The sequence below is a fragment of the Channa argus genome, chromosome 1, assembly GCF_033026475.1.
Source record: "Channa argus isolate prfri chromosome 1, Channa argus male v1.0, whole genome shotgun sequence".
Lineage (NCBI taxonomy): Eukaryota > Metazoa > Chordata > Actinopteri > Anabantiformes > Channidae > Channa > Channa argus.
This window is the reverse complement of record NC_090197.1, coordinates 41,080,159-41,094,079: the sequence shown is the minus strand read 5'-3', so window position 1 is coordinate 41,094,079 and position 13,921 is coordinate 41,080,159. Positions and strand designations below refer to the sequence as shown.

General features: G+C 40.6%; 2 protein-coding genes across 6 annotated transcripts in view; one reads left to right on the top strand and one right to left on the bottom strand.

Moving 5' to 3' along the window:
* The window catches only part of wdfy4 (WDFY family member 4), a 38,795-nt gene that overhangs the window by 10,880 nt on the left and 13,994 nt on the right, over positions 1-13,921 (bottom strand). For 2 of the 4 annotated variants that reach the window (XM_067521312.1, XM_067521320.1), the window contains exons 26-49: positions 13,671-13,823; positions 13,476-13,549; positions 12,977-13,135; positions 12,759-12,853; positions 12,552-12,651; positions 12,220-12,422; positions 11,770-11,936; positions 11,575-11,694; positions 11,316-11,492; positions 11,062-11,220; positions 10,616-10,742; positions 10,364-10,515; positions 9,877-10,115; positions 9,662-9,783; positions 9,347-9,538; positions 9,147-9,256; positions 6,660-6,737; positions 6,343-6,534; positions 6,162-6,240; positions 5,878-6,077; positions 4,152-4,300; positions 3,921-4,035; positions 3,628-3,713; positions 3,468-3,530 (exon numbers count right to left, since the gene is read on the bottom strand). In XM_067521312.1, the coding sequence (XP_067377413.1) occupies positions 3,468-3,530; positions 3,628-3,713; positions 3,921-4,035; positions 4,152-4,300; positions 5,878-6,077; positions 6,162-6,240; positions 6,343-6,534; positions 6,660-6,737; positions 9,147-9,256; positions 9,347-9,538; positions 9,662-9,783; positions 9,877-10,115; positions 10,364-10,515; positions 10,616-10,742; positions 11,062-11,220; positions 11,316-11,492; positions 11,575-11,694; positions 11,770-11,936; positions 12,220-12,422; positions 12,552-12,651; positions 12,759-12,853; positions 12,977-13,135; positions 13,476-13,549; positions 13,671-13,823 (3,311 nt within the window). The remainder of the gene's footprint in view (positions 1-3,467; positions 3,531-3,627; positions 3,714-3,920; positions 4,036-4,151; positions 4,301-5,877; positions 6,078-6,161; positions 6,241-6,342; positions 6,535-6,659; positions 6,738-9,146; positions 9,257-9,346; positions 9,539-9,661; positions 9,784-9,876; positions 10,116-10,363; positions 10,516-10,615; positions 10,743-11,061; positions 11,221-11,315; positions 11,493-11,574; positions 11,695-11,769; positions 11,937-12,219; positions 12,423-12,551; positions 12,652-12,758; positions 12,854-12,976; positions 13,136-13,475; positions 13,550-13,670; positions 13,824-13,921) is intronic. The other 2 variants (XM_067521337.1, XM_067521328.1) reach the window with 2 other exon arrangements.
* lrrc18a (leucine rich repeat containing 18a) lies at positions 287-4,868 on the top strand. Of its 2 annotated transcripts, XM_067521379.1 has the most exons (4): positions 287-867; positions 979-1,108; positions 2,443-2,891; positions 4,660-4,868. In XM_067521379.1, the coding sequence occupies exons 2-4, from the start codon at positions 1,035-1,037 to the stop codon at positions 4,848-4,850; spliced, it is 714 nt and encodes a 237-aa protein (XP_067377480.1). In that variant the 5' UTR covers positions 287-867; positions 979-1,034; the 3' UTR covers positions 4,851-4,868. The 2 variants fall into 2 exon arrangements, with proteins under 2 accessions (XP_067377480.1, XP_067377470.1); XM_067521369.1 differs by lacking the exon at positions 4,660-4,868 and having other exon boundaries at positions 2,443-3,469.

The window sequence follows — 13,921 nt, the reverse complement described above, 5'->3', positions numbered from 1 at the left end:
CCTGGCAACTAGTGTTGTAATGTAACACAGCAGCATTCTGAAGGTGCAGAGTGGAGGTGAGTGATTCAGAAAACAGAAAGTGGTATGGGAGCAGGTGAGCAACAGTATAAAGCATAATAAGTGAGTAAAAAGGTGAAAGATAGGTAGGCTGTAAGTAGGCTGTGAGGACATACAGTGTAATTCAAACACTATTAGAAAAGTGAGCTATTTAACTGAAGAAGTCATATTTGTCTTGTACAATAATTTTAAAAATGGGTTGCTTTAAAATGTAGAAGTTAATGATTACTAGTCATAATAACAGTCAAAATAACTTAAACAGTTCGTTGATTTCCATGAAAAGTATTTCCTGTTTTCTAGCTAAGACAAACAATATTTCTGCAGCTGTATTTTTTCTGTTCCTCATTTCTGAGAAATCTTCTTAGTTCTGGAATGTTTTAGTTTAAGAGATATTTTAAGAGGCACCTACTCAAACAGAAGCACACACTTAAAAGTTGCTCTGCTGAGTACAAAAATAAGTCCTTCAAAATAATCTTGTTGTTAGTTAATCAACAGGTAACAAAACATTTGCACTAAATGACAGTGTTCTTGAGCATTTCATTTTGTATTTTACTATTTAAACAGGATTAATCTAAATTAGGAAAGCGTTCAACTTCTCCTGAAATCTCTTTTCCCTCAGTGGGCCAGTAACATGGCAATAAAGTCCTGGCGCCAAGCACTCCAGTTGCTAAGTAACACTATTAAACAAGAGGAACCTTGACTTTCCCTGTTTGGCGTAGGGAGGCTATGGAAACACTAATATATGCAAACATTGCATTCCGGATCTTTTCTCAACTGCGCAGCCACATTTTTATGAGAAATGATTACCAGGTAATAGAAGTAAGACTTCTGCATGCTGATCAAATTTTATGTAGTTTAAAGGTGTTTTTTTGTTGTTGTTGCTGTAACATTATGACTACAGTAATGGTGTCTTTTCTACAGGGCTTAGAGGCTTTAAGCTGAATGGCAGGTACACAGGAGCTAAAGCTAAAGCTGGTATGTTTCTAAAACTGAAGACAATCTTATCACTTCATCATCAACATCAACTCAGAAAAAAAGAAGATAAAATATGGTGAGTACATGTCTTCGTTTATGTCAAAAATGTAATTACAATTTTAGACAAGAATTCAGTAGGATAGTAACTGAAAGATAAAATGCATAAAATGTAAAATGGTAAATGGGTTTACAGAGCTGGGGGATACTTGACGTAGTCCAGTAACAAACCTGACCAAATTATTTTGTAAAACTACACTAAATCAATCATTGTATTTGGCCCAGTGTGTGTTATCTAATTGCAGGCAATAATTTCATGCAATAGTTTTCTATAGGAGGTTATAATGGGAACAAGCACCAGTGGATAACCTCTCTCATCCTGAGGATGATAAATGAGGCGAGAGAGGGCCTTGGGGTGTAACACAGACACAAACAGACACACACCTTGCTCTTTTAGACAGGGAGGGGAGAAGAGCGAAGCCTTCATCATGCTCCCAACTCTCCCTAACTATCATTTATCAAAGTCCTGATTTGAGTCTTTGCGCACATGCAGGTGAATTGTAGTCAATGTCAATGTCAAAACACATGCGTGTAGATGGCCAACACTCAGAAACACACATACACACATTGGTCTTTCTATAGTTGTCAGTACACTTACTGAGATGATAAAATCCCTAGTTTCTTATCGTAAATTCAACCATCACTAATAACTGCCCAGTGCTAACCCTCACTCTTGCCTTAAAGTAAATCTCATTCTTAACTCTAAAGCAAGTCTTTAATCCCCAAGCAGGTTGTGAGGACTGGGCAAAATATCCCAAAAAAGCTTGTTTTAAACTAAAATTAGTCCACACAAATATAGAAATGTAAACACACACACCTTGCTTGCCTGAAAAGAGCCAAACAGCTCAATCAGTTGAATGGTGAGGGAGCATCAGCCCTCATTTGTTTTTGCTGTATTACCCTGTGTCGCCTCTCTCCTATTGTTCCCCAGCATTAGCCTTAATTAGAGAGTCGTGCTCTTAAATACCCCCATGGGCAACACTTGGTGAGCATGCACTAGTGCAGACATAACACTGTGACACACACACACTCACACACACACACACACACACACACACACACACACACAGCGCTCCAGCTCTCATTCCTCAGAGAGCATGCTTCCCCTACTCCCCCAGGCCATACATAAGCCCTTGTATCTGAATAAATCACATCAGCTTACAAAGTCACAAACACACACACACACACACAAAGCCAGAACCCCCACAACACATTTATTTGCTGTGGTACTGCTTGGTGGTGTAGATTAGATAAATTATTGTAAACCAGCCTCTTGGGAGCAGCTATCACAAAAAGTGAGGCTGAGATACCTATTTAAACTGTACTTTTCCGATCATTTTCTGTGTGTTGCAGTACTATGCCCAAAAGGAAAGCAGCCAAGGGGACAAAGGTGACCCTCAAGACTGCCAAAAAGGCAATAACGATGACCCCAGAGGGACGACAAAGACTCACCCTTAGCAACATGGGTATAGTGATCTTCCCAAAGTGTATCCTCAAATTGACCAGTGTAGATGAGTTGGACCTTAGCCGCAACAAAATACAGAAACTCCCTGATCACATTGGGAACTTCTTGTCACTCAAATGGTTGGATCTACATAGCAACAAGCTGGAGTCTGTGCCTGATTCAATTGGCAACCTGGTGGGACTGACCCACCTCAACCTCTCTAATAACCACTTAACCTCTGCTGGTTTACCCTCGACAATAGGACTCCTCACCAGTCTAAAGAGTCTCAATTTGGGGATGAACCACCTGGACACCCTGCCTCCCACCATGGTGGCTCTAGACAGTCTTCAAGAGTTAGGTCTGTTTGATAACCTCTTCATTAAGCTACCAGAATTTCTGAAAGTCTTATGTAACCGCACTAAGGTGAACACGAAACGAAACCCTGTCTCAAATGGCCCGGGGGATGGTGAGGGGATAGTAAAGGAAAGATCCGAACCACAGCAAGCAATGTACTTGGTCCATGAGAGCAGCCTTTGTCGAACGTGTCTTAAGAAATGTATAGCAGAAAGGGAAAGGCTTCCGAGAGCCGGGGGACGAGAGGGAACAAAAAGTGGTGGTGGTGGTGACATGATTGAAAAGAAAAGAATAAGAACTTATACAGGACTGATTGTGCCAAACTCAGTGGCTAGAGTCAATCAGAATATGTGGAGAATAAGAAACCTGGAACATGAGCCAATCAAATGACCAAAGAGATGCTAAAACAATCTTAAACTCCAGTACAAATGAACCCTACTTCATTTTACACAGCCACAAAAATGTGTATTGTATGTGCATAATACATTATATTTGTGCTGTATTTTCCGTTTTCAGCTGAAATAAAACAAGTTATTAAATGAAATACTGCTGTTGGATGCAATTAACTTATGACACGTACCTGGCATTAGCAATGACCTCAGCAACCCCTCTGCCTTTTAATGATGACACTACTGTGCATAAACTTAAGAGAGAAGGAGAGAGGAGAAAATGAGGATAAGACTAGAGAATGCTAGAAATGCAGAATTTATTTAAATGACCATTCTGTATAAATTGCATACCTTTTGTATGCAGAGACATGATCTTTATGCAGGAAGACCAAAAAGGCTGAATGTCCACTTTTCATAAAGATCTCAATAGCATTGTCCTGATTGTACAGAAAGGCAGAAAGTGTCTATATTCCATTTAAAATTACATTTAAATCTAGACATGCATAAACCTCTAATGGAAAACAACTGCAGGACCAAATACAGGTACAACAAATCGAGTGTCTGTGTGAATTCAGAGAAAAAAACATCTCAACACAATAGGCACGTAAATTCAAGGCATCCATGGGGGTATTTCAATTTCTAACCTCTAAAAGGAAACGCATGAAGCGGGCCTCCTTGATGTCCTCATACAGCCAGCGTCTGCAGCTAGTTGATGGCAGATCTTTAGTCAGCATGGAGGAAATGAATGAATCCTTTACACTGTCAGAAAAAGCAAAGGATGAAGATTCTAATGACAAATCGATCCAACCTAGCAGTTTTGCTTGTTATTTATTTTTCTGTCACTGCACACAACTTGTCAGCATAGGCAGGTGTACCTGCTAGGGTAGTGTGTTCTGCAACAAACATCTCCTGGAGGACTGAGAGTGAATCCCTCACACAAGAACAGGCTGTCTTTCCCAAACAACAGCACCCCCTCTGTCATTCTGAGGCCACTCACCATCACTACACACATCTTAGCCTTTACCTACAGGAAAAGAGAGAGAAAGAACAAATACATTAAGTCCCGTGTGAAAGACACAATTTACATTAGCACATTTCTCTCCTGGGACATGACATGGCAGCTACGTAGGCACTTCAGGCTTTACTTGATTGATCATTTTAATCACATATTCTAATCATTATTAAAAAGACACAGTTGAACACTTCATTACGAGAGCTGATTGATGGGGAGAAGAAGGCCGGGCTCCTTTTTCATCGGTGGGACTGTGTTTTTCATCTAGAGCCAAAGTGGACCCACATGCTGCTTTCAGCACTGGTTGTAGCTAATGCTAACTGCGTTGTGATAATGTGTGGCTAATTCTATTGTCTCCCCTCATTTCACAGTGAGTGTGTACACCTGGCTGTCTCCCTCTGTTGGCCCCTCTGCAGCCCTCTGGGACACAGCGTCCAAAAACCATATGGGGCCCCAACATACCCGCAGGCTCCTCACAATTTATACTAATCAAATCACACCTACCTCCAGACAGGGAGTCTCACAGTTGGTGGAGGAGGAAGCCATGCCTGGCCATTATTAAGAGAATTAATCACTGCCACACACACAATAAGAAACGTGCTAAGTGATCAGAGCCTTTTCTGTGAATGTTTAGAGACATGTTTTGATTGGTAGCATCACTTGTCATGAAGAAGCATTTATGAAAAATCAACGTGAGTGAGCCTCAGCTATATGGCAAAGAAATCGTACAATGAACTATACAGTATCATGGTCAGATTTTATGTTTCCATCACTGAACACAAACTGGCATCAGGCCTACTGTCACTAACAATGACTAGATTTCAGAAAAAAAAAACTAGTTAAATTTATTGTTATCAAAGATTAAATACATAACAATAAACTTGTTTCCTTATCTCCTTACTGTGCTCTGGACAGATATGCGTTATCAGTTGGGAGAGTGATTTAGCTGATGATGGGAAGAAGAAGAGAAAAGGAGGACTTTTATTGACTGAGAGCCTAATGTCAGACCATTGATTTCTCCCCACACACATTACTGTCATAATCACACTATTGGCGCTGGCAAGCTAATTATGAGTGGGTCTCCCTTTGTGTGTTACTTTGTGTGTGTGTGTGTTAGTCCGGTTGTGTGTGTGCATTTTTCAGAGCTAATGACTGTGTTCATTTGACAGGAAGCTCAGCAGGACTCATGTGCTGAACCACTGCAAGACAACAGGACACACTTGCACACTTCACACACTTACTAAGCAGATGTAAGACAGCTTGCATCACCTCCTACTGTTTTTATTAATACTTCTGTCAGAAACATTAAAAGCCGCGGCTGGTTGCCGGAGCAATGAAAGTCCCTGTCAACATGTGCTTTGGTTTTTAACTCACTGGAAGAATGAGAAGAGCTGAGCTGGGCCTCAACATTAAAACATTACACTAATGAGGAAAGATGAAATTCTGATAGCAGCACTGGGCTATTGGAATCCCTTAGTCTACATCAGATAATTAGGATTGTGAATATTAGTGGGAAGGAGTTGTGCTTGTGTTTAAGCATCTCGTTTTTAGCCCAGCATAACAACTTGCTGCCTCCTGTGCTACAGTACCTCCTCTCCAGGGTGCAGCTCCTGCAGGATGACACGCATGTCAGGGCAGTCTTTTGTATGGGAGCAGGGTTCAGGGGTTGAGGGGTCCTCGGTGACAGCAGGCGTTTCATTCAGAACAGGGAAGAAGGTCAGTTGGTCACAAACCTGTCCTACTTCATCCTCTTTACACTCTGTTGCAACATCACACAGAATTTTGGGCTCTGTTACAAAAGAAAAAACATTTTCCCACTGACCAAACATTCAACAAACAGTCTGGTTAAACTCAACAGGGCTCTTTTCTATACCTATGTCACTTTCCGTTCTACTTCTGTTCTCTTCTGACATGTCAGTCCTTAAACCCAAACACAGCGATCCCAGCACCTTCTGTAAGAACAAATGGTACTATTAGAGGATAGCATGCATACAGCTTCAACAGTGAATAGGACCATGCTACACCTATTCTGTTTTTAAACTAAAAAACTATACCCATTTAGACAGTCTCAGAGCTTTTCTGCGAATGCGTGATCTGGTCCGGTTGCGCCCTTCAGCTGCGTCTTGCACCCAGTCTTGTCTCAGCAGCACCCCTGGTCCAGGGCCAAAGACACCTCTCTCCCTCAGCAGCTCGGACTCCACGTGCAGCCACTGTGATGTCACTCTGTCCCATTCGCTGGCTCGTAACTGGGGGGCAGAAACAGGCCCAGATTGGAGGAAATGAATGAGATGGAGATAACATTATTACGGATCTAACAGATTTGCTTTTTAATATTTATTTGAGTACACTTATGGTAACCTTTCTGTCACACCTGTAAGTGGTTCGTCCTCATATTCTCAAACATGCTGTGGCCTCTTTGTCGATGTGACTCTATGTACGTCAGAAACTCCTACAAGAAGACCAGAGAAAGCGGATGGGTGCAAATGAAAAGAGCAGTCGGCACGATCGCTCTTGCTCTACCTCATATTGTATACACAAAACACACATCAAATGTTCAGAAAGATTGTATATTCATAATGGTATTGTTGTTTCCTCATGCAATTACAATGCATTCATACAATTACATCTGTTCTAAATTGCATTCACTGGGCAAAATAAGCTAGTGGCTACAGTCTTACAATAACCCTGTCTGGAAATGTAATCATTTCCTGGTGTGATCTAATTAACATAAACATTAATATCACTGAGCCATGCCACGGTCAAGGGCAAGGAAAGTGTGTATGCGCCTTTGCTGTGGGTAAGCGAGTGTGTATCCGTCGATTAAGAGAAATGAAAAAGAAAAAAAATGTTGAAAAAACCCAAAAGAGAGCCCTGTATACACTGCAGGATGCTCATGTTCAGCAGACACACTGGGATCATATTCTGACTGTTAACTGCTTCATTAAGTCCATCATCACAGCAGTGTTCGCTGAGAGACTAGTGAAACAACATGCGTCCATCCTCACAGCTGACCCAGGAAAGCCATTTAATTGACTGAATGAACATGCAGTAACTCTTTATATCGAGTTTTATTTACAGATGCTAATTCTGTGTTTTGCAGTATAACCCCATGAAAGGCATTAATTGATTTCAAACACAATTAAAAAAACATGTACTTCTGTAATACAACAGATGCAAAACGTAAAATCAGAATAGAAGTTTGCGTGTCAAAAAAAACTTTGACAAGCCCTCTAGAAAATGAAAACAGTTTCTCTAAATGACTGACTGCCTATCCAAATGAGAAGTTGTGCACATAAATAAAGAAATAAACGAGTAATTTGAGGGGAGATTATAGAAATATTACAGACAGAAAAGAGACTAATAATGAAGTTTGCAAACTAGAGCCATGTTGTGACAGATAAACAGCAACCCAGCATCATCATCTCCTAATTTCATTCCTTCATTTGGACAAACATAAGTAATATATAGCATTAATTACCCTATTTAGCGGATAGGAACCTCATCGGCTTTTTAAATGCTGCATTAAATACATAACTCATCTCTTCCCTCTGCAATTAACATCTGAACATCACACTCATTTCCATTTTAATGACTTCCCAACAATACGCCACCTTTGATGATAAGGCAACATAATGTCAACTTCATTCTGGGCCGGCAGTGAATGTGTAATGAACTTAACGTGATCATTAGTGCTGTTAATTATCTTTCTAATATGAGGACACAGATATGATTATGGAAACTGCATTCGCTGATGAAATAAATCTCTAGAAGGATTGCACTGATGCTTGACTGAGGACACAGTCTGCCTATCAGGCTCTATATTCTAATTCATTACCTACAGTAGGCTTTAAAACCCCATTTTTTGGTTCAATAAAAGTAGATATCTGAGACACAGAAACTATGCTCATTACTCTGTAGAAATGCATTTTAATGGATCCAGTGACTGAAAAGAGACTTCCTATAAGCTCACAATTTGCCAAATAAAGGTCATAAGTTGATGATCTAGAAATTATGAATGACTCACTTGTTTCTTCATGAGGATGAAGGGAAAAATGAGCACACTTGCTGACCATTACTGATTATATGATTGTTATTTTTTAAAAACACTTGCTGCATGCTGCAACATAGTCAGAGGGAGGTGGTGCAACACTGCAGAGAGGTAGAAGGCCAATGTCCCTCCCTCTTCTTCCCTGTTTCTCAGATGGAAAAACAATTCATCACCCTCTCTGATAGCCTGTCAAAGACTGATATGATAAAGAATAACATCAAATGAATAATGTTTTCATCAGATTGGTACCACTATAATTGCCAACCCGATTTCTGTGGGCAAGAGATGTGCACAAACAAGAACACACAGACTTTGTGGGGTTGAGACAGACACACAGACGCGGTAATTTCATGCCTGTGTGCCTGAGTAATATGTCCCCGCTCCCTGCTCCAGATGGCTCGATGTCTTAAGCGTTGTGGGGGAACTAATGATGTGGGCCACGTGTTTCGGGGGAAAAACAACAATAAATGCGTCTTTAACCTTCAGCAGCAAACAGTGTTTTGTACTGAGTGTTCCCATGGATAGGCCTAACAGATATCAATTACTATGCCCACTCAGGGGCAATCAGCTGTGATAATCCAAATCCATTTAAAGAAATAATCAAACACCCCCACAGGGTTGGACAGCCCACAGCACAAGAACAGCGGAGACTTTGGGATGGGTTTGGTCACAGTGTTCTGGGATGCAGGGGCACCTGTGCAAAGGTAATGACCTCACACTGCTCAAAGGGGATGACAGCAACAAGTACACACATCTCTCTGACATGTCCTGTGAGAAAAAGAGAACACATGAGTATTGTAGTGTGTTTACCTCTACTGTTACTGACTCTTTTCCTAAGATGCCCAAAGCTGAACGAACAGCACTGCTGATCATATCAAACTTCTTCTGAGAACTACTGGCCATCTTTTTCTTCTGAGACTCTAAGAAGATATTTTAAAGACAAAGCAAGTTTAAAATTTAAGAACAATCAGGCATCTTCTCCTGCAGCTATTAATATGGTCAGAGCTAACCTATGTGTAAGAGCCAGGATTTGTGTGCCGTCTCCTCCCACAGAGGGCTGATGTCACTCATGCTGACAGGCCCTGTCTCTGCTGTATGGCTTGCTGAGATCTCTATTTTGTAGGTTTCCTCAAGCGTGTGTTGCCTCTCCATCATGACCTTTGACCAGCAGGCCTCCACTAACGACACTAGTTCTGTGTCATCTAATAACACACAAACGCATACACACATACATACACACATATTCAAAATTATGACCCAGCAAACCTTTAGAATATGTAACATCCAAAAAAATGTCTAACCATCATATATGATGGTCCTCATACCTGTCGTAATGTCTGCTCTGTTACTGAAGCCAGTGGATTGTCTTGTTTTGTAAGCAAACCAATGCGAAAAAGCTTTCCTCTTGTGAGCTTTTTGGGTCCCACATCCAAAACCTTCGGGGAAGCTACAAAACAGTGTCAATGGTTGAATTACCATTAAAACCCAGCTTTCAACAACATGTTTTGGTGTGCATTTAGAGTTTTAGATTTATCCTTACCTGCCAGATCGTATCAGCAATAGACAATGCAGTAGGCACATAATAAAGTTCACATTTGCATTGTAGGTTGCCATGAACACATCCCAGTATTCCATGAAGGTGTGTAACACCCTGATGATCCCTTCCTTTTCTTCTTGGGAATTTCGCGGTTGAGACAAGTAGTATAGAAGAACTTTATTGGTGCATGAGTAGAGGGCTGACACTATCTTCTCTTTCTGTGTTTGGCCTTTCTCCAGAGCCTATAGGTATTAGGATGCATTAGTTATCAGTTGGCATAAAACTAAAATACACAACTATTTTATTCTGAGAATACAGATTTGACATTTTCAGAATACAGAACTTGCATTGGTTTAAACTAACAGTTTACATGGCATGGGTTACATTATCTTTCAATTTACACAATAAAAAATTTGCAGAGTTAAGGAATAAAAAGTTAGATGAGGTTTATGTCCAAGACTTCATGTAAGTGTTTGTGTTCCCATCTCACCACGCCAATCTGATCTGCAAAGAAGTTGAGCAAACCCTCTGAGTCTCCCAAGAATGTTCCACTGTAAAGTTTCTGCAGCAGAGTCTTACTGAAGAGGATCACGTTCTCCATCAATGTACCAACCTGTCCCTCTGGGCTCTGATTTTGTGAGTCTTAGAAACACAATAAACACACGCTTATAAGAGATAAAATCATTTTCTGACATTATTAAGCCAGTTTAAGCTATAGGAAAACCATGCATTGTATATCTACCTGATGAGTTGAAATGAGTGCTGTTTTCTCCCTCATGGCTCAAAATGTGGATGATGTCCATGATCAACTCCAGCAGCTCAGTCTGGAAACTCTGTCTCTGTTCAAGTGATGCACCATCAGGAGAGAACTGTAGTATATATATATATAATGTATTAGTTAGCAAGCATAAAGCATCACTGTTTTTAACAAACAAAGAACCAATTCAAGTAAATGTTGTTGTGTTATGTCTGACAGAGGGGGGAACACCTAACAGGGATTTACGGTATTCATAAATCTGTATGTCTTGTGTACTGGTGTTCTCTCTGTAATAGTGTTGAATGATTTATCTACATTACCTTTGCTTTGCCCTCTTCAGTAACTGAGCAAAGAGTGTCACCTTCTGGCGAAATGAGAGCTTTGCAACATTTATAGCTTTGTTTTATTAATGTGTCTGTGCCCAGACTCACCTCTAGCAGCAGAACAAATGGAGGCATGCTGGTGTTGGCAGAAACATTAAGAAGACTGTCCATTAGCAGTATTCGGATAAAGTCACACACTGGCTTTCTTGCTTGATGACTCCTAAATGTGTCCTCACTGTCACTCATTAGACACAACTCACTGACACCCTGAAAGCAGTGATGAGACCAGTGAATAAGACCAAAGAGATGAGAGCTGCTCTGTGTAGTTTGATAAATCCAGTGAAACACACAAACCTACAAACCTCTGAACAAACTGGATACACAACTCCGGCAAGTGCATGGAGGAACTCTGGAGATGCCCATAGTGGGTCTCTTGGCCGAAGGCTATGGAGAAGACAAAAGAACTGCATCACACTTGCTGTGATCTGCACCTCCCATGATGCATCAGTGCCTGACATGTCATTTGTTGGTAGAACAGGCTGTTAAAACAAAAGAAAAAAGTACACGTTATTAATTTGTGATTACAAATTCTGAGAAGACGTAAGGTTGGTACATTCTTACCTGGGTGATGATGACTTTGACTAACTCCAGTTGTATTGTAGCGGCTTCAGTACAGAGCTGCTGAGCAGGAGTTTCCAATTGACTGTCAATCAGTGACTGCAGGACATCATCCAAATGCACCTGTGGGTACATATTGACAGCATTATGATATTATGCATTATGAAAAGATGATTTTTACAGTGACAATTTACGCACCTTTCCACCTGCAGTGTGGCTGGCCTTCATTCCCACTAGCACAGCAGCCATGGCTTCATAGACCTGAGGTAGGTGAGAGTGTCTGGCCAGCAGCCCCTGCAGAACATCAAACCCTGGACATGTGGTGGTAGGGCACTCATAAGACCAAGAATGGGCTTGAAGGTTGTCTGGGGACAAGGCAGGAAATAAATAATGGAAGCTAATTGAAACAAAGTAAGGCATTTAAAATATTCTAACAGACATGTCTAAAAACAATATCTATCACATAATTAAAATAAAGAAATAATATCCATATAATGTCAAGTCACGTTGAGGCTTTTAGAATTGTAATGTTGTGTAAAAATATTAAAATAACTTTGTATCATCTTAACATTATTTTACCAAAAGAGGCGAAATAACATAATTGAATTATTTTGAAACTTCATGTGTAAATGTTATAACTTCATGTACCTATGACAGAAAAAGGGTCCTCCATGCCCAGTATCAGTGTTCCTGGAAGCACCCCCTCTCTGAATTGGCTCTGCTGGCAGGGACTTGACAAAAAGTGTGTAAGCAGGACCAGACCCAGCTTCAAAGTGGAATGGTGAAGGTGGGGCTGAAGGAAGAGCAGGAACCAATCATTGCCCAGGGAATCAAATAAGGCCTTCTGTTGACTAGTGGGTTAAGAACACAACAGAGATTTAGTTAAAGTTTCTGCCACAACATCATGGCACATCAAATACTGAGAGAATGTGTTTTTGTTCAAGTTTGTTTTTAGCAAAACTGTAACAGATGCTACTCACTTTTTGATTATAAGGCTGTCTGAGCTTGCGAGGATTTCGCAAAGGGCTAGTAACAGCTGGTTGCGAATCCAGATGAGGTTGGCTGGATCAGAACTCTGAACTATAGCACAAAGAGGACAAGTGTAGGTCAGTATGTGTAACAGTTTGCATCATCAGTGGGACATGTAATGCACTGCAGAATGTGTGGTTGCATATTACATGGTGTACCTGGCGTGTCCTGTAAAAGATCAGGGTCAGATATCTCTTTCCCTTCAGTCATGTTACTAAGAGGAGGAAGTGTGTAGATCAGGAAGAGTCCAAGTCTGACCAAACAAAACAACACATTTTAAAATAGACCTATTTCTTAAAACCCTAATCAATCCAGTATCTTGAAAGTGTATGACAGGAACACTTTAACTGTTGCTGAAGTATTCCCAAAAAAGTACCTGTTCATGTCCAGAGGGGTGAAATGAGCTTTTAGGAGGGATGTGATGACACAAGAAATGATCTTAACCTTATGAATATTCACAGCAGGATCAGAAAGCTCAAACAGCAGTTTTGGTAGCAGGCCCATAGTGTGCATGACTGTTGCACTCATGCTGTCACTATTGAAGATACAGAGGGAAACACAGAGTAATGGGATCAACTACAATATGTTCCCCTAGAGAGAAAATCTAGTTCAGCAATCCATACACATGTTCAGTCATGCCCTTCTCTTTGGCTACTGTGACTGATTCCTAGGAACATTCTCTCAACTATTTCTAATATATTGACGAGAAGCTGCTGTAGAGTAGATGTTGACAGAGCAGCCAATAAAGTCTGCTGCTAATCCTGAACAAGAGCCTCATTGTGTTCTGTAACCTGGCATGTGAGCTAATAACACATTCGACTGCAGCCTTGACATATTTGGTTCGGTCTGGTCACACGCTAATAAAGGGAATTTACCTTGAGGATTTCAGGATTTCAGCAAAGTGGTTCAGAACTGAAAGGTCAAGATTATCTGAGGTGTTCTGCCATACCTGAAAACATGGTATAATGACATTTTCAGATAAAATAAAAATAAAAAACTGCAAATAAATGCTGGGACATAAACATTTCACGACAATCCCTAAGCGCTTAAGCGCAAATTTGGATGCTTGCCTCCAGGTCACAAAGAAGGGCCTGGAATGCCGGTATGTTCTGTAGGAAACTAGGCCCAGAGCTCAGCTCCACTGAACTTGAAAGATTCAGAACCAACTGAAAGGTTCTGTGGCTCATCAAACTGTTCTTCATCTTCAGCAGGAAAGCTAGGAGCTACAAGTACACAAATTAAATGTAAAAACATTAGGAACAGGAAGTATTTCATGTAATTATATCTGATAATATATCATTTGTAGTTACTATAATTATTT